The following is a 24,517-nucleotide window of genomic DNA, read 5'->3' on the forward strand; positions in this document are numbered from 1 at the left end:
ATTCGGACGCTCGTTCGTACAGAAATGTCGCGGACGGACCCTGTTTCCAGCTCTGCCTCCCTCCCGGGGATGTGCGACCCTCGGTCGTTGGCTTCCTTTGTTCCTGATCACCTGTCCAGCCTGCTGGCTTCTGTGATGGCTCTGGAGTCCGTGCACAGGGAGGCGTTTCTCTTCTCGGCCGGCGCTCGGTGGCTTCCGCTTGCGGGAGTGCACCTGAGCAGGTCCCTGTGGGGGATACGGTCGACACAAGGTATGTGCTCGCAGCAGCCGTCCGCGGCAGCTGCACTTCCGGTTCCCGGAAGTAGTGGTTCACTGGTTGCGGACAGACCATGGTCCCCTCCGGTTCGAGCTGCGCTTTACGTAAGCAGTCGTTCGCGGCAGCTTCCTTCCGGCTCCGGCCGGAAGTGGTGGTTCACTGGTTGCGGACAGACCATGGTCCCCTCCGGTTCGAGCTGCTCTTTACGTAAGCAGTCGTTCGCGGCAGCTTCCTTCCGGCTCCGGCCGGAAGTGGTGGTTCACTGGTTGCGGACAGACCATGGTCCCATCCGGTTCGAGCTGCGCTTTACGTAAGCAGCCGTTCGCGGCAGCTTCGCTTCCGGCTCCGGCCGGAAGTGTTGGTTCACTGGTTTGCGGACAGCCCATGGTCCCTTCCAGTTCGAACCTTGCCCTGCTACAGCAGCCGTTTCCGGCAGCTGCTCTTCCTGCCTGGGCAGGAAATGTAGGTCAAACGGGTCGTGCACAGTCATCTGTCACTTCCGGTTCCGGCCTAGGGCTTGCGGCAGCTTCGCTTCCGGCTCCGGCCGGAAGTGTTGGTTCACTGGTTTGCGGACAGCCCATGGTCCCTTCCGGTTCGAGCCTTGCCCTGCTACAGCAGCCGTTTCCGGCAGCTGCTCTTCCTGCCTGGGCAGGAAATGTAGGTCAAACGGGTCGTGCACAGTCATCTGTCACTTCCGGTTCCGGCCTAGGGCTTCCGGGTTGTGGCTTGCAGACTCCTCAGCACCAGCTATGGCATAGTTCTGCTGTTGCGTCTGCACTCCCTGCTCCTCCCGGCTTTTCCGGTTCGGTTCCCGCTGCTTCCGTTGTGTCGCCGGTGAATTTCGAATACGGTGGTTCTCCTGGGCATACAGGCTTTTTGCCTCTGTTGGGACAGCAGCAGCCACCCACTACGGTGGTGGCCGCTAGCTCCTCTCTTCAGCTGCCTTCGGTTGTTGGTGACTCTCATCTTCCTCTTAGTCAGGGGTGCGAGTTTCATCGATGGCCAACAGGATGGGCGTTCGGCTTACGGCCTTCCCTCGCAGCGTCATTTGTCGGGTTCTTTTGGCTATGAGCCGTCCCCTTCAGGTGGCGTTTCGGACTTCGGGTCCGTGTGCGAGGAGCAGCTGCCTTCGGCGGCTCTGGCCAGCTTCCGAATTTACGTCAGCAGTCGTTCGCGGCAGCCGCTTCCAGCTCCGGCCGGAAGTAGAGGTTCACTTGCTAGTGCACAGACTACTGTCACGTCTGGTTCGAGCCTTGTCCTATGACAGCGGTCGCCCGCGACAGCTGTTCTTCCGGTTCCGACCGGAAGTGTAGGTTCACTGGTTAGTGCACAGGCTACTGTCACGTCCGGTTCGAGCCTTGCCTTACGTCGGCAGTCGTACGCGACAGCGGCACTTCCGGTTCACGGAAGTAGTGCCTCGTTGGAAGGTGGACAAATAATGATCCCATCCTGCTTGAGCTGCGCTATACGTAAGCAGTCGTTCGCGACAGCTTCTCTTCCGGCTCCGGCTGGAAATGTTAGTTCATCGGTGTGTGGGCAGCCCATGGCCCTTTCCGGTTTGAGCTTTGCCCTTTGCACGGCAGCCATTTCCGGCAGCTTCGCTTCCGGCCTTGGCAGGAGGGTAGGTCAAGCGGGTAGTGCACAGGTTACTGTCACTTCCGGTTCTGGCCTACGGCCTACCTTTGGGTTCCGAGCTTCAGCTCGTAGGTGGCTCAGCACCAGCTTTGGCATAGCGCTGCTGTTGCTGCCGCACTTCTGGCTCCTCCCGGATTTTCCGGTTCAGTTCCCGCTGCTTCCGTTTGGTCGCCGGTGAATTTCGAACAAGGCTTGCCCTATGGGCATACAGGCTTCTTGCCTCTGTTGGGACAGCAGCATCCACACACTCCGGTGGTGGCCGCTAGCTCCTCTCTCCCACTTTCCTTGGTTTTTGATTCCTCTCATCCTCCCCTCAGTTAGGGAATGAGCACAATCGATTGCCAACAGGAAGGACTTCGGTTGGCAAAGAGGAAGCAGCTACTTCTGGTTTGAAGAATCGCCCTTTGTAGCTTTTCGCCTTTTTGCCTTTTCGCCGAGCCCCCCTCTTCGACAGGGGGTGGCCTCCGGCGTCGGTTTCGTTGCTGGTTCCTCAGGGTTCAGCTTCGGAGCCGGCATCGGAATGCCTTGCCGCTCCTGCGCAGGCTTCCTCCTTCGTGCCCTTAGCGGACCAGAGGAAGTTGCCTTGGCCAGGGTCTTCTCGTAGCCGCCTGTTGGCCTTTCCCCGTCCGCGTGCACCGTTTCCGGTCACGCCGGATCTTCTTTCGCTTCTTACGAAGCCGTTGAGGAAGGATTCGGTTCTGCCGCTCTATGGGCAGAATCTCCTATTCTCTGAGGAAGGGGGCTGACAACTTTTGGAACTCAGTTCCATTTCCGAGACTCTCCTGCGGGCGCTTTCTCGCGCTCTGGCAGATTCCTTGGCGCCCTTTCCCCTTAGTAAAGGGCAGGACGCGGAGGAAGTGTCTCACTCCTCTCCACACTTACAAGGGTGAACGAGGCACAGATGAGGCTGTCCTCTCTGCACTATTTCCATACGGTCTCGTGCGGAAGGGACTTGTTTCTTGCCCACTCCCGGTTTTCTGAGGAGTCGACAAGGAACATTCTCAGTTCGTCATCCTTGGTGGACGGTCTCTCTCCGGCAGCCTGGCCTCTCATGTCAGAAGCAGGGGATTGAGACCAACAGAGAACAGCGGTTCCCTTCTTTTGAGCTTCAATTTGAAAGCAGCAAAAGCAGGCCGCTCCTAAGCAGGCTATACCTAAGCGGACTCAGCCTAAGCGGCCTACGTCCTCAGCTCAGGTGAGATTGTTTCTTTCACAGCCGTCATAGGTACGCTGGGTTTTTGAAACAACAGCCGGCCTTAGGGCTTCGGGGTTTTAGCCTCGACGGGAGCAATGTTCAGCCATTTCATCCGTTGGAGGTGGTGGTTGTTGCTTTCCTTGTGCTTGTGGCTTCGGGCTTCGACATTCTTTCTCTTTCCCAGCGTATGGGTGCTGAGAGGTCGATTTCCGTTTAAAAGGGGGTTTCTGCCTTTGGGCTTCCCCGTTTTCTCTTGCCACGAGCTTCTGGACTCGGTCCAGGTTTGTCTTTCGCCGAGTCTGACTTTGTCTTTCTCTAGCGATCAGACGCGTTCTGGTGTTTCGTCCAAACTTAAGGTTCACTTGAGTTGGCCTCGGAGGTAACATTCAGATTTTCCTGAGGGTGCATTGTCTGGGCATTGCATGTTTGAGAAGTCATTCTTGGCTTGTCACTTTTTCTCAGGTTTTTTGGCTACTCCTCCCCTTTTTGGGCAGAGGTCTAGCTAATGTTCCAGTTTTCTCGGTGCTGGCCTCTAGGCCAGCATCTTTTTCGGCGGCCGAAACTTTTGGTTTCTTACTGTGCCTGTGTACTTTGAGTACTTTGGTGCAATGGCCGGCCTACGGGCAGCAAGGCTCTCGGCCTTAGCCTGTGTTATAGTCTCCTGCCTGTCGTGTTGCGACTTTGGCAATTTTTTCTTGTGACTGCGGATTTCGTCTCTTCCTCTTCTCCATCATGCTTGCATGATGTGAGTTGGGACGATTTCTGCTGGATTGGGCTTCCGGCCTGGTCACCCCCTTTTTCACTTGCAACTATGACTATTACTGAGAACTCTGGTCTCGGGAGGCTGACGGCTGGTTCGCTTCACGGTTTTCCGTCTTTCTTACCAGCTTCGTCCTTTCTGTTTCGGGTTTTTTGATTCATTTTCAATTACCTACAAGCAGTCTGCTCTGCGATCACGCTGGCTTTTGTCATTTTGTTTCCGGTCTCCGGTCACATTAGGATTTGGCCACTGCGGGTCCGCATTTGCGGTGCTTATGCACTACCTTAGGTCGCTTCGTCCCCTGAGGGTCGGTCCTTTTCAGGGCTTAGCCGGCAACCTTACGCACGGATCTTTTCCAGGCCATTAGCATTTCCTTCCATTTAAGGGGGGGGGGGGGGGGGGGGGCAGCTTGTCCTTCCCTCTACTTGGTCGGGTTTATCCAAGACTGGGGTCCTTTTCCGGACTGTTTTACGGTTCAGAAGATTGGAAGAAGTGCTGGGCACAGCTTACTGGCTCTCTGAGGTCGTCTTTCGCATTTCTTGCCTGAGAGACATCTCGGCTGTCAATCAGGGTGGTTCTCGGTCCGTTTCTGTCCTTTGGCAGTGGGCCAGTTCCTGGCAAGGGTTTAGAGTGAGTCAGTGGTTGCTTTCTCACGGGATCCTTTCCTGACTTTTGGCAGTGGGCCAGTTTCTTGGCAAGGGATTTTCTTGCCCTCCGCCTTGTCATAGCTTATGCTATCTTTCCCTCGGCTCGGCCCGAGCTCATTTCCAGGGCCTGGGCCTCCTCCTTGGCCTTTTTGGCCTATGGGGTTTGGATGATGTCCTGCGCACAGCTTCTGGCGCTAGGATTTTGTCTTATCAGGTTCTGCAGACATTGCTGCCCTCTGTCAGGATGGGTCTCGGCCTATTCCTTCCTTGGCGGCAGCTGGCTTTTGTCTCTCCAGAACTTTAGAGTGAGTTTGAACTTTTTGATCTTACCCACCACCTTGTTGGAGTTATCTGCTAATATGTGACTCGGAGTAAGAATATGTAATTTAATCGAAAATTTTTAATTAAATTTTCATTTGATTAATATACTTACCCGAGTCACATAGGTAATTCCCTCCCACCTTCCCCGCTTTTAGTTTCTTTGTATTCTAGAAGTCGAATGAGGGTGTCTCGTATCGGGTACGTGATCTGTGGCGTGATGCACGCTACGGGAGGCAACCCAGGGTAGCAAGCTTGCTACTTTTTTGCTTGGGTTGCTTCCCTTATACTATAGACGGGATAGCGTTTTTCAGTCAACCTAGCATCTCGACTGCGTCAATGCTAATATGTGACTCGGGTAAGTATATTAATCAAATGAAAATTTAATTAAAAATTTTCGATTATTGTTTGTGGTTAACACCATCTCTTACCATTGACTATCCTTGCTGTCTGTATCAGGCGGTGATAAAGAGCCACCTAGTGGAACCCATCCTGCATGTGCTGATCCCCATCATGAGCTCGGAGGAGGAAGAGGAAGATGAGGAGCCCGAACCGGAAGCTGAATCTCACACACCTCCACAATACGCCTTGCAGGTCAGCCAACACCTGTTTATTTTTCATTTTCATTACTTTTTTTTTCAATGCTAGGACATTTGGGTTGCTTCCTCCCAGTCAAAAGGTAACAGCAACATAGTCGCGCTACCCAGGTGAGTGTATGTGTTCAGTTGTAATAAGCCACCTGCTGTTTTGGCAGAATGACCGAGGTCTTTTACGTCCAACAGTGGTGAAACAAGGGTATGACATGGATACTGTCTCTGACTCTGCTTATACAGTTGATCTGTGTATGTCCCGGCCTCGATTCAAACCTGCAACCCGAGGATCACAAGACCAGTGCTCTACCAACTGAACTACCAGGCCCCTTATAGTGGTTTATGGTATTAACTTTCAGAAGGAAATAGACAAATTGACGAAGTGAACTGCAGCACACACTGCAGTGGATGCACATGAGCCTCATAATTATATGCCCTGGCTCAGCCTTTTCTCCATTTTCATTTGTTTTATCGAAGCAAATGGCTGTATGACACATTTTATTTGCTTACCTGTTAAATTTGGCTGGTGTCAGAAATTAGATCCGTGTGTGTTTTACTTATAAAGTGAACAGAAATGTATGGACCTCATGTGCATTGCTCCTGCAGTACCTGATTCTAACCCTACTGGCTTCCATCCCTTTGTTTGTACATAATCACACTGCATGTATCTGATTGACTGTACTGCAGCTAATGCTGTTCATTGCCTTCTGTAGATTGAAAGGGGGGGGGGGGGGGGGGGGACATCCCAAACTATATATTTCATTGTTGTTGTTTTTTTCAGGTTCTGGATATCTTGGCCCTTCACCTGGCCCCTGGAAATTTCATTCCCAAAGTTGTAAGTATCTGACATGAAATATGTACATAATTTTACGATTTTCTGTACATTTTCAAGCCCCAGCGCAAGGGGGGTTTGTTCTTCGAAATCAGCACTATTCTAAAAAAATAGTTATTAGCCACAACTTTGCTAGCTAGTACTGGTAGTCATTTTTAGTGAAAATGGAGATTTCTGAATCAAATGTCTGAAGTATTAACCTGCTGTCACCATTCTGTGTTGATACTGACAGCACTCTTGGGTTCATATTGCTTGAGAAGTTTCTATCACTCAGACATGTTTCATAGTATCTATCATTTGGACTTGAACCGTAGGAAGTTGTCAATATGTGGTCTGGCATTAAAACCAGCTCATTGGTATTGGTTTGATCCTAGGCAAGAGATTACATTTTATCTCCCAGAATCAACTCTTTGTATAGTCTACACCCTAATTTCATAGAGAAAGCCTTACAGCTTGGAAAACACACACACACACGGAGAAAGCAGCTGGGATTTCCATGAGAGGAACCTTAGGTCATTTTATGAAAATGACCTCACGTTTGTTGTTGACAGATGCCTATGGTTGAAAAATGTTTGTCGAGTGTGAAGGCGACAGAGCGGCAGGGAGAAAGCTAGGGTTTTCATGAGAGGAACCTAAGAGATTTTTTTATGAAAATGACCTTGCTTTCTCTTTTGACAGATGCCTATGGTTGAGAAATGTTTATCGAGTGAGAAGGCGACAGAGCGCCGTGCTGGCTACCTTGCTATGGCTGTGGTGGTGGAGGGGTGTGCTGACTACGTCATGAACAAGTGAGATTACACAGGGCATCATTTCTTCACTTTGGAAGTTTTGTACAGTATAAGGCCCCCACCCACTGGGGTTTGTGTTCATGTCTGGGTGTGTATGATCACATTTTGGTGTCTTGCTTCTGCCTGCAATTTGATGTGTGTGTGTGAGTTTTCAGGTTTGTGTGTATGTGGGTGCATGTTTTCACCCATTCGATTAAATCTTTTTTTTTGGTAACAGTATCAACTTCAGTATTACTTGTTTGCATATTTGTGTCTGAAATAAAATTATTGAGAGAAGCACCAATGTGCGATACTGATAATGTAAGCAATGTTGATATTTTCTGCTTATCAGGTTAATGGGCGCCATGCTACAAAGCGTGTGTCGTGGTCTAAACGATTCTGAATCCATGGTCCGCAACGCTGCCCTGTTTGCATTGGGTCAGTTCTCTGAGCATTTACAGGTATGGGACTTTGTGATTACTTTGAGCACGTCACTTGCTATATAATATAATTTGTATTAGTGATAGTGATATGTTTTAACTAAGTGTGTTATCAATTCAAACCTACACTTACGCAACAAGTTTGATTGTTGTCGTTGTCTTACAGATTTTATCTATGCAATATTCTTAACTCCTTTGATCACAGCAGTTTTTTTGCACAGTTGAACTACCATTTTAAGACTGAAGGTATGTCAATCACCATCATTGTATATTATCTTTTCATTTCAGCCTAATATCACAAAATATTCATCAGAGCTGCTGCCTCTCCTGTTCCAATACCTGGGCAAGGCAACACAAGAGGCTGACAAGAATCCACGGGGGTTGACCAAAAGCTACTACGCTCTGGAGATGTTTATTGAAAATCTCGGTGAGGAAAGGGGTACAATGACTCGTTGGTGTGCTTGAAAACTGCAGAAATCGGTGTCCAAAATTGATTCAGTTCTTATCACTGCCTGATTGTACTGCGAAAGGGCCGCTCAGACCTGGTTATATCTGTTAGAGAATTCTAGCCTAGCTGCATCCAACCACTCGCCTCGCATCATGAATATTAACTGTTGATAAATCTTTACAAATCATCCTCACAGAATGAACCCTGCTGAACTGGTATTGGTATTCCATTGTTTTGGTGAGCTATGATTTCAAAATCAACTTGAACAGAAAGGAAATGGAGCAATACTAGTAGTACAGATAACTTAGAACAAGTGACGCCATTTCAGTTGATACTTAATCATTTTCATCACAAAGTTTTCAATGGAACTGGTCAGGTTGGAATACTCAAGAGGCAGGGATACAAGTTTAAAATTTTCGAATTTTAACAGACCTGAAAGTGGCGAGTAAAAACATGTAAATGGCGAGTAGAAATGTTAATCTACTCGCCAAATGCGAGTAAAGTTGCTGAAACAAATGGTTGGTTTGGCAAGTAAAATTTGCTCTCTGGCTATTAAATTATGAGAAGTACTAGCCAAAGACCAGTGCCTCATTTTGTGGACTTTCAGCACTGTTTTAATAATGGTGCCTGGACAAGTTTACCCAATTTTAAGGAAAATACAGAAAAGAGTCTGTTATTATGTCATTATCTAGGCAGCATGAATGACTGAGGGTGATTTGATTATGTCATTATCTAGTCAGCATGAATGAATGATTCTTTTATGAATACATGAGTGAGTGTTAAAATGTGAAGATTTGTGTTTGTGGTCACCTGCTTGATCACGTGAAATGTTGTTTATTTGATAAGTTTTGTTGGTGGTCCCGCTTGAATGTGAGAGTAAGTTGTACAATGTTACTGTGTGTGTGTGTGTTTGGTAACCCTTGTACAGCGGGACCACCTTATTTTGTCATGTATATATACCGTAAAATCCCTGGCAAACGCCCACCCCCCCTCTGCACAGATTTCGGGTACAAGTAAGGGGTGGGCGTTTGCTAGGTATACACCCCTTTGCAAGATAAAGTGTCATCACATTTTCACAAGAAAAAAAAAGTGATACAACATGTGATTTATGCAATTTTAATGAAAAATAAACACACCGTTTGTTTACACAAATAAAGATCAACGTTCTGTGATAGAAAAAAATAAGAAGAAAAAACCGGCGAATCATCGAACAGTGTGCACAAATCGTAGATAAAGGAGGCCAAATGTCTTAAAACAAAGAAAAAAAGAAAAAAAAAGGGGGGTGGGCGTTTCCTAGGTAGTGACCCCTCTGCACAACTTTTGGCCAAAAGTGGGGGGTGGGCGTTTGCTAGATACTGGGCGTTTGCTAGAGATTTTACGGTATATTTTCATCCAATCTGGCGCTTTATTAAATAAAGTGCCCATTTCAATCTCACTTTTAAAGGTGTGTAGATATTTTACATTTCCTTGCATACAATGGCTCCAAACTGTGTCCCAAAGCACTAAAGTGCTCTAATTTTCCTTGCGCTTTGCCTGCTTTACCCCAACAGGGTCACTGCCCCTTGATGTTGATAGGTAATAGACAATGTTCAGAAATAATTCTGTCAAGGTTTTGATGGGTTGTGGAAGACTTGCTTTCCCTTGTTTCCATAGAAACACTGAGGCACAGTGATTCTATGGACATGCAAGGAAAAATGAGGAAAAGCAACTCTTCCACAAAAACCTCAGAGTTATTTCCGAAATTCTTCTGTTGGCTCCCTTCAATTTTTTTTTCTTCCTGATTTTATGTTTTCGGCTCCAATGGGAACTGTCTGTTGGCTTGTTTCAGGCCAGGAGATCATGCCATATCTACCCGACCTGATGAACCATCTGCTCACAGTCCTGAAGACCTCCCCTGCCGTCAGACCTAGGGAACTGGCTATCAGCGCTATTGGGGCTGCTGGTGTGTAACTGTTCTTTCCCTAATCGCCGAATCAATTTAGGTGGCGTGTAGATAGGTGGCAGGAATACGCATTGAGTGTTTCATATGTTGAAACCTACAAGTTGCATATAACTTTAAAAAAGAAAGAAATTAAATGACGTTTTTGTGTGTTTTATTTTTTCCCCTAAATTTTGTAAGGCTGTGAAATGCATGTTGCCAGTGTGCTCTTAGCTCTGCAGTTTTCTGTAGGTTAAAGTAGGCCAGAAATTGTGAAGTTTATTATTCAGGCTTATAAAAAACACATATTCCTGGACTTAGTATAGTTTCTGATATGTATGAGTGTTTTTTTCTTGAGCAATGAAGGATTGATGCTTTTCCATTTACACCTGAGGCTTATTTTATTTCACCCGTTTGTATTTTGATAATTTCACTAACTTGTCCTCATTGGTTTGAAAATATTTAGTTTGATGAGCATTTAGGGACTGACAACGTTTTTCATTTCGAGCTGAGGCTTATTTTATTGCATGGGTATGTATTTCAATGATTGCACTAACTTGTCCTCATTGTTTGTTCCAGCCACTGCGGCCTGTGAAGGCATGAAGCCCTACTTCCAGGAAATCATTGGGCATTTCAGAGGTTACCTTGTGTCCGCAACAGAAGAAGATACCAAGAAACTACAGGTGGCAGCCATAGGTAAGCATGGAATTGGTTGTCGTTTCATTGTCAGGTGTACTGGTTTGTCCCCAATATATGCAGCACTAGTGTCTTTTGGGGTGAGGCTGGCATGGTTACAAAAGCTTTTTGAGTATACCATGGTTAGTGTGTGTGCGTTGTTGTAGGAACAGCTCTTGTTTTAGGTGTTCTGAACAGCAGAAAGCAGAAGAAAGAGAGAAGTATGTGTTCGTATGTATGGACAAGAAAAAATGAATTGATTTGGTGATGGAGCTCAATTGCTAATTATTTTCTCTTTTTTTCTCTAAATTTGTATCCTTTTTTGTCATTTTCATCACAACCACTCAATGATGCGCAAATAATTATTTTTGCGGTGTTATGTAAAGCAATGTTGGTGTGAAATAGCTTACTTTGAATGATTTTGTACCTTATTTTCAGACACACTGGGCGTCTTGGCACGCAACATTGGCAAGGAAACCTTCATGCCTCTGGCCACAGAGTGTGTACAGCTGGGCCTTGGATTGTTGGAGAATGCTGATGATCCTGATCTGCGTAGATGTGTGTAAGTATGTGTTCTGGAAGATTGCTCTTGGAACATTTTGGAAATAACTTTAGGGAGGGGGGGGGGGGGGGGGTGTAGGCTGTGGAAGATATAGACTTTAAGCAAGCTAACACAGCAGCAGTGGTGCATAAACACATATTATAATTACATATTCTTACGCCGAATCACATGATTTGCATTGACCCACTTCGATGCTTAGGTTATGATAAAAGCTACCCCGTCTAGGTATAAGGGGAGCAACCCCAACTAAAAAAGTGACTGCACCAGCATGACTGGCACCCTGGGTTACGTCCCATGTAGCACACTACGTCATCAATGGTGCTGGTCACGTGATACCCCTTCAATCGACTACTATCACTCAAGGGTGACGGTTGTGTTTGCTTTTGCTCTGGCTGGTTTTGTGTCTACGGCACCCACCGGCCTCGGCCCCCGTCTACTTCTTGCTGGCTTGCAGCTGGTGAGATCGTTTTTTTTTTTCTTGAATGTTTTATTGTTTCTGCTGTGAATTTCGCATGTCCGTTGGACTCTGAAGTTTTCAGCAGTTGTTTGGCTTCCTCACGGTCGCCATTTGCATTAGCACGTTGTCTGGCTTCTGTTGTTTTAGCCGGGTTCGGTCTATTAACGCTGTCGTAGCTTGCTTTGTAGCTGCCGTCGGTAGCTTTTACGTACGTGCTTATCTATTTGCTTGCTTGCTTCTGAAATGTTTGTGTCTGTACGGACTTTATTATTTTCAGACTTGTGGCTTCCTCCTTGGTCGCCATTTTTAGCTAGCATGTTGTTGTTATGTTGATTTTTCGTCCGTACTCGGACGCTTAACTCTTCGTATAGCTAGTTGTTTAGCTGCCTTTGGTAGCTCCTAAACTGGTTTTAGCTGCCCTCTTTGCTGGCTTCTGAAAGGTTGGCGTCCTTTCGGACTTTGCTAGTTTCAGTTGTTTGATTATTTTTCTCTTGGTGCTTACATGGCCGTTAATGAGAATTAGAGGGAGCTAAGGCCGAGGGTTAGGGCTTGGGCCCTGCTAAGCTCTATCCCTCAGCAGCCTCTTATTTTGAAGAACTCCGTTGTTGTTCATGTTGGCACAATTTTAGGCAATTTTTTACGTTGTTCTGTGCCGTTTTTTATGTTACGGACGATTGGCCGTCTGGCTCTCTGCCGTCCGTTTTGGCCTCTAAGGCTGTCGTTTTACGTCTGTTTCGGCTCCAGAGTCTAGGGCTCTGGGGTCTGCACTTATCTTTTGCTTATTTCCAGAAATAGATTCCCTCGTTCGCGAGGTTTGCCGCGGCGGACTTCGTCGCCAGCTCTGCCCCCCGCCTGGGGGTTAGGCGACGTTCTCTCCTTCAGACTCTGGGTCTTCTCCGGACCAGGCTGCTGTCCACCGCGATGTTTCTGGACGGTTCCTTGGGGATCTTCTTCTCCTCTTCCTGGCCGGCATTTGTTGCCTTCCGCTTGCGGTAGCGCAACAGTGCATGTCCCTCCGGGGATCCGGCCACTTCAAGGTTGGTGTCTGCAGCAGCCGTTTACGGCAGCTGCACTTCCGGTTTCCGGAATCGGATGTTCTCCTGCTAGTGAGCGACTTGCGTTCACGTCGGGTCAGAACCTCTCCGTACTCCAGCAGTCGGTTCCGACAGCTGGGCTTCCTGCTTTGGCAGGAAGTAGGGGTTCACCGTCTAGTGAGCGACTTGCGTTCACGTCCGGACCGAACCCCGCCTTACACCAGCAGTTGTACGCGACAGCTGGGCTTCCGGCTCCGGCCGGAAGCAGTGGTTCTTCCGCTCGTGCGCAGCCTGCTGTCACGTCCGGTGCGTCCCACATCTTACGTCAGCAGTCGTCCGCGACAGCTGCTTCCGGCTCAGGCCGGAAGTAAAAGGCTCACTGGCTAGTGTTCGGACTACGTTCACGTCCGGTTTGAGCCTTGCCTTACGTCAGCAGTCGTCCGCGGCAGCTGCGCTTCCGGTTCCGGCCGGAAGTGTAGGTTCACCGGTAGTGCACAGGCTGCTGTCACGTCCGGTTCGGGCCTTACCCTACGTCAGCAGTCGTCAGCGTCAGCTGGGCTTCCGGTTCCGGCCGGAAGTGTAGGTTCACTGGTTAGTGCTCAGGTTGCTGTCACTTCTGGTTCGAGCCTTTACCTACTTCAGCAGTCGTCCGCGACAGCGCCGCTTCCGGTTACGGCCGGAAGCGTAGGTTCACTGGTTAGTGTACAGACTGCTGTCACGTCCGGTTTCGAGCCTTGCCCTACTGCAGCAGTCGTACGCGACGGCTGTGCTTCCAGTTCCGGCTGGAAGTATCGGTTCACTGGTTAGTGCACAGGCTACTGGCACGTTCAGTTCGAACCTTGCCTTACGGCGGTGGTCGTACGCGACCTCTGCGCTTCTGGCTGCGGACGGAAGTGTGAGCTCACCGGTTAGTGCACAGGCTGCTGTCACTTCTGGTTCGAGCTTGCCCTACTTCAGCAGTCGTCCGCGACAGCTTTGCGTCTGGTTCCGGCTGGAAGCGTAGGTTCACTGGTTAGTGCACAGACTATGGTCACGTTCGGTTTGAACCTTGCCTTTTGTCGGCGATCGTGCGCGACCTCTGCGCTTCTGGCTCCGGCCGGAAGTGGGGGCTCACTGGATAGTGGACCTGCTATGGTCCCATCTGGTTTGAGTCTGGTTTTTTCGTCAGCAGTGCCCTTTGGGCTTGCAGGCTCCCTGCCTCAGGCGGATTAGCAGCTACCACACACTTCGGTAGTGGGTTCTGCCGTTCTCCTCACTTCCTGTGCCTTTGGTCTTCGACGCCTCTCATCCTCCTCTTAGTCAGGGGTGAAGTTTGGCCGTTGACCTGCAGGAAAGGGGCTTCAGGCTCCGGCCTTCCCAGCTTCGGGACATTAGCGGCTCAGAGGAGGTTGCCTTTGCCCAAGATGTCCCGGAATTTGCTGTCGTCTTTTGCCCCTCTGCGTGCACCTTTGCCGGTCACGCCGGAACTTCTTCTTTGGGGAACGTTTCGAGTCCCCTGCTCTCTGAGCAGACTCTCTTCCCCTCTGAGGAAGTGGGCAGACAGCTTTTGGAACTTGCTTCCATCTTGGAGACACTCCTTTACGGAGTTCTTTGCGCCCTTTTCACTCAGTTAAGAGCAGGACGCAGGGGATGCTTTCTCCACCTTTGCTAGGGCGAATTTAGAACGGAGAAGGCCTTCCTCTCTGCACAATGCCCATACGGTCATGTACAGACGGGACTTGTTCCTCGCCCATTCCTAGTTTGTGAGGAATCAATGAGACACCCTTAGTTCTTCACCCTTGGTGGATGGGTCTCTCTTCGGCCTCCTGGCCTCTAAGGCCTCCTGGCCTTCAAGTCCTCCTGGTCTCTGAAGCCTCCTGGTCTCTTAGGCCTCCTGGCCCCCAAGGCCTCCTGGCCTCTGAGGCCTCCAAGGCCTCCTGGCCTCCTAGGCCTCCTGGCCTCTAAGGTCTCCTGGCTTCCAAGGCCTCCTGGCCTCTAAGGCCTCCTGGTCTCCAAGGCCTCCATGGCCTCCAAGGCCTCCTGGCCTCCTGGCCTCTTAGGCCTCCTGGCCTCTAAAATCTCCTGGCTTCCAAGGCCTCCTGGCCTCTTAGGCCTCCTGGTCTCCAAGGCCTCCATGGCCTCCGGGCCTCTAAGATTTGTAGGGACCTTCAGGTCTCTTCTTTTGCTCTTCAAGCTTTGAAGCAGCAAAACGGGCTCTACCTAAGCAGACTCAGCTTTTTCAGGCTAAGTCCTCAGCTCAGGTTTATCCGGAGAGGTTCTTCCTTTCACAGACGTCTTAGTCTGTGTTTTTTGGGAACAACAGCCGGCATTAGGGCATCCGGGTTTTTTAGCCTCGGCTGGTACAACAGCCATTTCTTCCGTTGGTGGTGGTGGTTGTTGTTTGCTCTTTTGGACTCGGTCCTTGTGGGTCTTTCGCCGATTTAGACTCTGTCTTTCTCTAGCGATCGGACTTGTTCTGGTGTTTCGTCCAAACTTAAGGTTTACTTGAGTTGGCCTCGGAAGTTACATTCAGATTTTACTGAGTTTGCATTGGTTTTAGCAATGCATGGTGAGGGGTCATTCTTGTGGCCTATCACTTTTCTCAGCTTTATTGGCTAACCCTCCCCTTTCGGTGGAGGTCTAGTTAATTTCCTGGTTTCTTGGTGCGGGCTTTCAGCCCAGCATCTTTGATGGCAGGTCTACGGGCGTTCCGGCTCTCAGCCTTAGCTCGTGTAATAGTCTCCTGCCTGGCATGGGCGACTACGGTCTCCGTGTCTCTAGAATTTGTGTCTTCCTCTTCTCCCTCATCCTGCCATGAGGCGAGTCGGGTCGACTTCCGGTGGGGTGGGTTGCCTGTTAAGGTCACCCTTCTACCACTTGCATCTATTACGGACTCTTGCCTGTTGTGTTCCGTTTCTGATTCTCGGTTCTGAGGTATCAGACGTGTTTGGTTTTTCAGCCAGACTCAGGAATTTTCTGGGCTCGGTCGGCCGCGGAATTTACTTCGGGCCCTTCTTCTTGAGAACTCTCGTTCAGGGAGTCTTAAGGCTGGTTAGCTTCACAGTTTTCTGTTTTTCCTTTCCAGTCTCGTTTCTGTTTTGGGTTTTTGATTTTCTTTCATTTACCTACAAGCAGACTGCTTTGTGATCACTCTGACTTTAGTCATTTCGGTTAGAGTCACCGGTCACATCAGGCTTTGGCCACCGCGTTCTCCGCTCTGCTGGCGGCTTACACTTTTCGTAGGCCGCTTCTTCCTCTGTTTACCTCCCTCTGTGCTTCTGCATGGACTGGTAGTGGACTTCTGGTGACCGTCTCTTCTGAGTTGTTTCTTTGAGTTTGACTCTGGTTTTTTGTACTCAGACGTCTCTCTCTCTTTCTAGGAAACAGGTCACTCCTCTCTGGAGCTGACCGTTATCTCTCCGGCCTTTCGGGCCTCTCTCCATGCCAAGGTTTTTTCTTTGGCATGATTGTCTTACGGTCCTGGGGAAGGTTGGTGCTTTTCATTTTTGATCGGTCAACCTTACGCTTAGTCGTTTCCAGGGTTTTTGGCATTTCCTTCCAATAGTAAGGGGGGGGGGGGGGGGGGGCAGCTTGTCTGTCCCTCTACTCGGCTCGGGTTATTCAAGCCTTGAGCCCCTTTCTGGGCTGTTTTTTATGGTTCAGGAGATGGGAAGAAGTGCTGAGCACAGCTTACGGGCTCTCTGATGCTGTCTTTCGCATTTTTTGCCTGAGCGGCATTGCGACTGTCATTTAGGTTGGTTCTCGGTCCTCGTTCTGTCTTTTGGCAGTGGGCCAGTTCCTGGCAAGGGTTTTAGAGTGAGCTAGATGTTTTCTTTCTCACCGGCTCTTTCCCTGATGTTTGGCAGTGGGCCAGTTTTTTGGCGAGGGATTCTCTTCCCCTCCGCCTTGGCGTAGCTATCGGCTATCTTTCCCCTAGGTTCAGCCCGAGCTCTTTTTCCAGGGCCTGGGCCTCCTCCTCGGCCGTTTTACGGTCTGGGAGGTTGGATGATGTCCTGCACACAGCTTACTGGTGCTCGGCTTTTGTCTTTATCAGTTTAATAGGGAGACATTGCTGCCTTGGGCCTCTTCCTTGGCCGTTCTTGCGGTCCCACAGAATGAGCGAAGTTTTGAATACAGCTTTTTGGCGATCAGACGATGTATTCATCAGCTTTTATCTGAGAGACATTGCTTCGCTCTGTAACGATGGTTCAAGGTCCCTGCCTGCCTTGTTGGCAGCGGGCCAGTGCTTTTCCAGAAATTGATGGTGAGTTTGAACTTTTTTGATCTTACCCACCGCCTGGTTGGAGTTATCTGCAAATCATGTGATTCGGCGTAAGAATATGTAATTATAATCGAAAATTTTTATCTAAATTTTGATTTGATTAATATACTTACCCGAATCACATGAGTAATTCCCTCCCTCCTGCCCCGCTCGATTTTTTCATGTTCTATTAGTCGATTGAAGGGGTATCACGTGACCAGCACCATTGATGACGTAGTGTGCTACATGGGACGTAACCCAGGGTGCCAGTCATGCTGGTGCAGTCACTTTTTTAGTTGGGGTTGCTCCCCTTATACCTAGACGGGGTAGCTTTTATCATAACCTAAGCATCGAAGTGGGTCAATGCAAATCATGTGATTCGGGTAAGTATATTAATCAAATCAATTTTTGAAACCTCAAAGGCCTGATATTGAGTGGATGCTGTGTAAGAGGCAGAGTTTACTTATTATGATGTCTTTTTACCCATACACAGAGCTCATTATTCACTGAACATCAGCTTGTCCTGACTAATCAGTGTCACTGAAGTTTATATTTGTTTGCCTCAACTTTTCTAGTAAAAAGGCTCTGGTGGGCTAAGGAGAGTTGATAGTGTGTAGAGTTTTTATTTCTCTCACTTTCTTTTTATATTTAGTCAAGTTTTGACTAAATATTTTAACATCGAGGGGGAATCGAAACGAGGGTCGTGGTGTATGTGCGTGCGTGTGTGCGTGTGTGCGTGCGTGTGTGTGTGTGTGTGTAGAGCGATTCAGACTAAACTACTGGACCGATCTTTATGAAATTTGACATGAGAGTTCCTGGGTATGAAATCCCCGAACGTTTTTTTCATTTTTTTGATAAATGTCTTTGATGACGTCATATCCGGCTTTTCGTGAAAGTTGAGGCGGCACTGTCACGCCCTCATTTTTCAACCAAATTGGTTCAAATGTTGGTCAAGTAATCTTCGACGAAGCCCGGGGTTCGGTATTGCATTTCAGCTTGGTGGCTTAAAAATTAATTAATGACTTTGGTCATTAAAAATCGGAAAATTGTAAAAAAAAATAAAAATTTATAAAACGATCCAAATTTACGTTTATCTTATTCTCCATCATTTGCTGATTCCAAAAACATATAAATATGTTATATTTGGATTAAAAACAAGCTCTGAAAATTAAATATATAAAAATTATTATCAAAATTAAATTGTCCAAATCAATTTAAAAACACTTTCATCTTATTCCTTGTCGGTTCCTGATTCCAAAAACATATAGATATGATATGTTTCGATTAAAAACACGCTCAGAAAGTTAAAACAAAGAGAGGTACAGAAAAGCGTGCTATCCTTCTTAGCGCAACTACTACCCCGCTCTTCTTGTCAATTTCACTGCCTTTGCCATGAGCGGTGGCCTGACGATGCTACGAGTAAAATGGCATTGCGTTCAGTTTCATTCTGTGAGTTCGACAGCTACTTGACTAAATATTGTATTTTCGCCTTACGCGACTTGTTATTTATTAGTTTCTTTTGTTTTCTCCCTTTGTTTATTTAAATGCATGGTCGTGTGTCTACAGGTTTGACTTGTTTTATTGAAGACAAAAGGTTTGCTAATTTGATTAACCCTCCTATCACAAAACTTCAGCTGCAATGCCTACAGTGTGTGAGATGTTGAAATGCTGTTTTGCAGGTACGGTCTGTTCGCAGCGCTCTCTGGTTTGGTCAAGGAAGATCTCAACCCTTACATGGAGAAGATTATCCACTACTTGTTGCTCAGTCTCAAGTCTACAGAAGGTGTTACTGTAAGTTGTAATACCAGTGCAAGCACAACATGATGATAACCTTACAGGTGACTTTTGACTTATTTGCTGAGATCAGTTTTGCTGCTGAAACTCTTTCTGGCTATTTCTTGAAAGACAAACAGAGAAGTAACAAAACATGTGTGTGATGTAGTTATTTACAATGTCACTGGTCTTCTTGAAAGAATGTTTTTGTGCTTTCATTTTATGATGTAAGAGTTTTGACTTTAGGTGAGGGTAAAGGAGAGATATTACATTGTGTTTAGTCCTTGCGTATATCCCCTTCAAAGTGACCGCAGGTCATTTCTTTGTGCTGGTTTAAAATAGGGTTATCTTTGGTAGAAGCTGTCACCAAGTGTTTTACTGTGAAAGTTTGCGCAAGCATCCAAGATAAAATTAAGTGGAACCCCCCTTGTAAAACCTCCAGATATCTGAGAAATCAGGTCTTGCAGAGTGAGCCTTTAAATTTAGGCAAATATACAGAGGATATGAACAGAAAATCAGAAAAAGGAGTTTTAAATGGGGGGGGGGGGGGGGGGAGGTGCTTTGTTTATTTTTTGGAGAAGGGGGAAAAGGTTCTTAAAGTTTCACTGCAAAAGATGTATCGTTTAATATACAACCAGGCTCACTACAAGGAGGAAACAGAGCCAGTGGCCATCTTCAACGAGGAGGCGCTGCAGGATGAAGAAGACATACAGGACAGTGACGGGGAGGACAGTGACGCCTTGAAGTTGGAAGGGTAAGTTGCTGTGTGAGGGAGCTGGATCCGGAGGGGGAGAGAGAGAGTATTTGGGTGTGTGTAAGTGTTAAGGGAAGGTTGATTGATGGGTGAGTGGAAAAGGAAATAAGAGGTGATGTGAAAAGTGTTCCAAAAAAAAAAGAGACTGGGGGGATGGGTGTTGGACTGAGCAGAAGAATTGATGATTTGAAAGAAATTCAGAAAGAGAGAGGGTGTGTTTCTGTTTTCCAATAAAACAAACATTTAGATTTTTGTGTAACTTTACAATACAATAACCTCTTCACACACTTCTTTTTATGGCAAAGTGCATTGGTCAATGGGCTTTGCTAACAGTGCTGTGAAACAGTGTTTCTTCTGATGGCAGGATCAGTGTGGAGAATGCTTACCTGGAAGAGAAGGAGGATGCATGCTGTGCTCTGGGAGAACTGGCCCAACACACAAGGTATGTGCTGGTTTATCGGTTACCTGTGATACCTGATATTAATTTGGCACAGTTGACTTCAGGAAGTTGACTTTACATAGCTCGCTTCACAAAGCTGTTGCACTGAATTTTGGTAGGAAGTCTTCGTAAAATCAACTTCTGACTCAATAGACGAATTCCGGAAATAACTCTGTCGGTTTGTGAAAGAGTGAGTACCCTTGCATTTGCGCAGACAAAACATTGCCATGTGCTTAGATCCTCTGATTCAGACTACCTCCCTTTTAAGACCCTGTTTTTTTAGGTTTTCTGTTCATACCTCTGTAAATTTACCCCCATTTTAAGACTCCCTCCTTGTTAAGACCTGATTTTCTCACATTTTTGGAAGTCTTTAAAGGGGGGTCCCACTGTTCCGCAATGTTTAGGAAACTGACAGCAATTGATATGCATTTCTTGATTCTCACATCAGTTGCATCTCTGTGTCTGTCACCCGTAACCGTGTGTGTGTATGTGAACATGGCAGTTTCTGTGTGTGTTCAGGTATGGGAATTGTCCGCAAAATCGCTGATTTCCGCGAAAAGGAAATTACTTTTCAGCGAAAATAAAAAATTGTCTGCGGCAAAAAAAAGGTAAATTAAATTATATGTATACTATTGTCTCTATCCATTATTTGCTTACACAAGAACTATCAAAATATTGGTCTAACATGCTAAAATTCGTTTTCCTTTTGGGGGGCTTTGCCCCCCTGGTCCCCCCCAACAGGGCTCTGCCCCTGTACCCTGCTGGGGCCTAGATGGCCCCTGGACCTTGGCCTATTTTCAAAGTTTTTTCTATTTCGGAATTTCCATACCTGGTGTTTCAGTACGGCCTTCTTGCCCTACCTAGAGAAAGTATACACAGAAGTGTTGGAGCTGGTAGAGTACCCAGCTGTGGGGATCAAGAAGGCGGCCATTGCTACGTTGGGACAGCTCTGCTTCTGCGTCCATGAAACATGCTCCAAAAATCCGTCTGGGGACGCTGAAAACGGTAAGTATGTACTGCTGTGTTTGAGATTTTTTTCTGTTGTAGGATCCATTTTATATTGTACTTTTTCTGCGTTTGACTGGCAGTATAATAGACCATTAAATTACATATTCTTACTCCGAATCACATAAAGCATTTGACTACGTCTGAGATGCTAGGTACTGAAAAAACGCTACCCATCAAAAAACAAACAAAGGGAAGCGACCCCTACCAAAAAGCTTGAATAGCCATGGTAACAGCCAGGTTCCCTGGGAGTTACCTCCCATATAGCTACTTCCTCTCTGTCACCACGTGACCGTTCATACGGACTTCAGCGTCTTGCAGAGAGGTTGTGTGAAAATTTTGTGCGCTTTTTGTGGCTGCCTTTGGTGGAGTTGTTCACTTGCCGGCCACGTAACCCATCGTTCTCCTGTCAGGGCTTCGTTTGGTGAGCCCGTTCTGTTTTTTCTGTGGTTTTTGTTCGTTTTCGCCTGCTGTTGCTGATATTTTGTCCCTTGGACTCTGTGTGTCAGTAACACGTGCGTTGTTGCCATTTTGCTTCTGTCAGCTTGGCTGACTTGCTGTCTGTGGCGTTTAGCCTGTGCTTGTTCACTGTTTCGTTGCAAGTTTGGTTTGTTTCTGCGTTGTTAGTTACTGCTTGCGGTTCGTGTTTACGTTCATTTTCAGTAACTTTTCTTGTAAATTTTTTGTTTACGTTTTCGTTGTTCGTCAGCATGGCTGATTCAGACAAACGTAAGGGTAAATCCGATTTGAAGGGCAAGGTGAAACCTAAATCTTCTAGCACCAAGCCTTTGGTGGTCGTGTCGGATGAAGCACGCAATACCATTTTGACGGTGCCCATTTCACCGCCTGGTCCTAGTACTGTTTCTCGTCCTAGTACTTCTGCTGTTACTCCGCCGCCGCCCTCTGCGGCTCCGGAGCAGGGGGCTATCGTTGCCTCCTTTTTGAGTTCGTTACTCCCAGAGATACGTTCCATGGTTCAGACTGAAATGCAGCGAGCGTCTCCTTCCGCTAGCGCTTTCCTTCCTGCGGAGATGGGGGGGGTGCGTTCCCTCGCTTCCGTGGTGGTTACCTCGGCTTCCGGTCTGCATGCTCAGGCTGCTTCCGCCTCTACCACAGGCGTCTCAAGTAAGTCGGACCGGTCTGGCAGCCCTCGTGAGGCGTTTGGACATTCCCTCACGGGAAACGGTTCATTGGCTCGGGGTCACTCCCTGCTCTCTACTGGCAACAGTACTCCGTATGGTGAATCTGTCGCTCAGCTTCGGTGTCTGCCCTCACTAGCCCGCACGCAGTGACGGGTTGGACCGAGAACTGGCCTCCGGGCTTTACGGCTCTCAGCCGCAGTTCTCGCATTCGTCGTTTCCGCCCCCGGCGGTTTCGACGTCTGCACTTCCGGCTTCGGCCGGACACGCTGTCCCTCATCCGAGCACGTCCGCTTGGCTGCAGGAGAGGGATCAACGGCGTGAGGTTTTTGCGCTTCCGGCGCTTCAACCAGGAAGGCTGTCACTTCCCCCGGACAGGGCCGCGACTTCCTCCCACGTACATCCGGCGGCTTCGGATGGGTTTCCACCTTACCCTATGCACTTTAGTCAGGGTTCAAGTCAGGATCACTTCCAGGATTACGGGTTTCCGGTTTCCGGTCATCTCGGGTATCCTGCCGCCGGCGTTCTGGATGACTACGGTCATGGCACTTCCTGTGACCACTCTGATGTGCAATCAGTGGCCAGTGAAGAGCCTCCTTCGGGAATGTCGTCAAGGCTGCGTGTCATCCTGGACACAGCAGCTGAGGTGACTTCACGTTATTTCCCGGAGAGCACGGCTGCGGCGGTGTCTCCCACTTCGGGGGTACCTTCGGCGATGTCGGATTTCCTACCTGCTAAGGAGGCTAATCCGTCCTTCCGCTTCGCGGAGTCGCCGGCCATAGCCTACCATCTGTCGCAAGTCTGGGCGTCGGCGCCTAGGCGGACAGGTGGTGTGCCTTCGGACCCTGTTCCTTTTCTGGTGCCTTTCGGCACAGTTCCGGAGCAATCTCAGCCTTGGCTGGCGACGATGGCACAGACTTCTACTTTCGTGCCATTGCCTCAGCGGAAGCTTGCGCTTCCTCGGCATAGCCGGAACCTCGTTGCGTCTTACGCACTTCCGCGTTCCGTCTTGCCGGTGACGCCGGACTTGACAGCTCTTCTGGCCAAGCCAGTCAAGAGCGACTCAGTGATTCCGGTGAAAGAAAGCACTCTCCTCTCCCTGGAGGAAGTCGGACGTCAGCTGTTGGAATTGGCTTCAATTTCCGACACGCTGATTCGGGCTCTCTCTAAGGTCTTTGACGGACGACTTAGTCCCGTTTACGCTCAGCGAGGAGCAGAACGCGGACGACGTCTCCTCCCTCCTCACAGCGTTGGCTAAGGTAAATGAGGAACAGACTCGTCTGTCCTCATTACAGTACGCACACGCAGTCTTGGCGAGGAGGGAGTTGTTTCTTGCCAACTCTCAGTTTGCAGAGCAGGTTACCAGAGACACTCTCAGAGTGTCTCCGGTTGTGGAGGGCTCCTTGTTCAGCCAAATGGCGCTTGTCGCTCGGCAACAGGAGATTCAGTCCAACAAGGATTCTTAATTCCTGGACATGACTCTACAGGGCATGAAGCAGGCTAAGCCTTCCCAGCAAGGGAAGGCTCAGCCGGCCTCTCATCCCAAACCTGCTCAGAAGAGACCTGCACAGCAGAGCTCTAGAGGCGGCAAGAAACGGATGGCGTCGGGAAGGGGACGAGGCGGCTCGAGTAGCAAGCCTCACCCCCAATGAAGCGCTCCCGGTCTCACCACCCTCCCGCCCTCCACTCTGGTGATGGCGGGAGGCCCCTCCCGGGCACTTTCCCATTGGATGGTATCAGTAGACAGCCAATGGATAGTGGGAGTTGTGAGATCGGGCTTCCGTCTCTTATGGCGGGAGGAGAAGGCACCTCTTTCCCGACATCCGCCGCTCTTCAGACCCCCCTCCTCGCAGGAAGCAAGATCCGTCCTTCAGGCGGAGATTGTCTCCCTGGTGCAGAAGGGCGCGGTCGAGAGGGTCCTGGACCAAAGCTCACTGGGGTTTTACGGCCGTCTTTTTGCCGTCCCCAAAGCTTCAGGGGCGTGGCGCCCCGTCTTGGACTTATCTCTCCTCAACACTTTTTTGAGAGAGATCAAGTTCAAGATGGAGACGCCGGCCACGGTCAGGGACTCTCTGCGCCCAGGAGATTGGGCGACCTCCATAGACCTGACGGATGCATATTTCCACATTCTCATGCATCCGGCCGACCGGAAATGGCTTCGTTTCCGGTGGGGAGATCAGGTCTTCCAGTTCCGCGCGCTCCCTTTCGGGCTGTCTCTCGCACCATGGATCTTTACCATGGTGGTGAGACAGTTTTGCGCTCTGGCGAGGTCGCAGGGGGTTCGTCTGCGGGTCTATCTGGACGATTGGCTCGTTCTGAATCAATCCCAGATAGGCTGCTCGCAGCATACCCAATCGGTTCTTCGAGAGGCTCACCTGTTGGGTTTCTCGATCAACCGATCAAAGTCGGAGCTGATCCCGTCTCAAACGTTCACCTACCTCGGGATGTCGTTCGACACGGTTGCCTGGACTGTCCAGCCCTCCCAGCGACGGGTGGACAAACTCCAGGCTCAGATCCGCTCCACTTTGCCTCTCCTGCAGGCGCCCCTCCGGTCTCTCGCCTCCATCTTGGGGCAGATGGAGTCCATGGCTCTGTTGGTTCCTCTGGGCAGGGTCCACAAACGGCCTTTTCAG

General features: G+C 48.8%; 1 protein-coding gene across 1 annotated transcript in view; it reads left to right on the top strand.

Moving 5' to 3' along the window:
- Positions 1 to 24,517, top strand: part of LOC138969095 (importin-4-like) — a 51,420-nt gene that overhangs the window by 10,207 nt on the left and 16,696 nt on the right. Inside the window, exons 11-22 of the mRNA XM_070341803.1 lie at positions 5,271 to 5,405; positions 6,183 to 6,236; positions 6,912 to 7,021; positions 7,353 to 7,461; positions 7,729 to 7,867; positions 9,717 to 9,830; positions 10,386 to 10,502; positions 10,920 to 11,043; positions 18,454 to 18,565; positions 19,186 to 19,301; positions 19,666 to 19,743; positions 20,582 to 20,745. Of these exons, the coding sequence (XP_070197904.1) occupies positions 5,271 to 5,405; positions 6,183 to 6,236; positions 6,912 to 7,021; positions 7,353 to 7,461; positions 7,729 to 7,867; positions 9,717 to 9,830; positions 10,386 to 10,502; positions 10,920 to 11,043; positions 18,454 to 18,565; positions 19,186 to 19,301; positions 19,666 to 19,743; positions 20,582 to 20,745 (1,372 nt within the window). The remainder of the gene's footprint in view (positions 1 to 5,270; positions 5,406 to 6,182; positions 6,237 to 6,911; positions 7,022 to 7,352; positions 7,462 to 7,728; positions 7,868 to 9,716; positions 9,831 to 10,385; positions 10,503 to 10,919; positions 11,044 to 18,453; positions 18,566 to 19,185; positions 19,302 to 19,665; positions 19,744 to 20,581; positions 20,746 to 24,517) is intronic.

The sequence above is a fragment of the Littorina saxatilis genome, linkage group LG1 (assembly GCF_037325665.1).
Source record: "Littorina saxatilis isolate snail1 linkage group LG1, US_GU_Lsax_2.0, whole genome shotgun sequence".
NCBI classification, from domain to species: Eukaryota; Metazoa; Mollusca; class Gastropoda; order Littorinimorpha; family Littorinidae; genus Littorina; species Littorina saxatilis.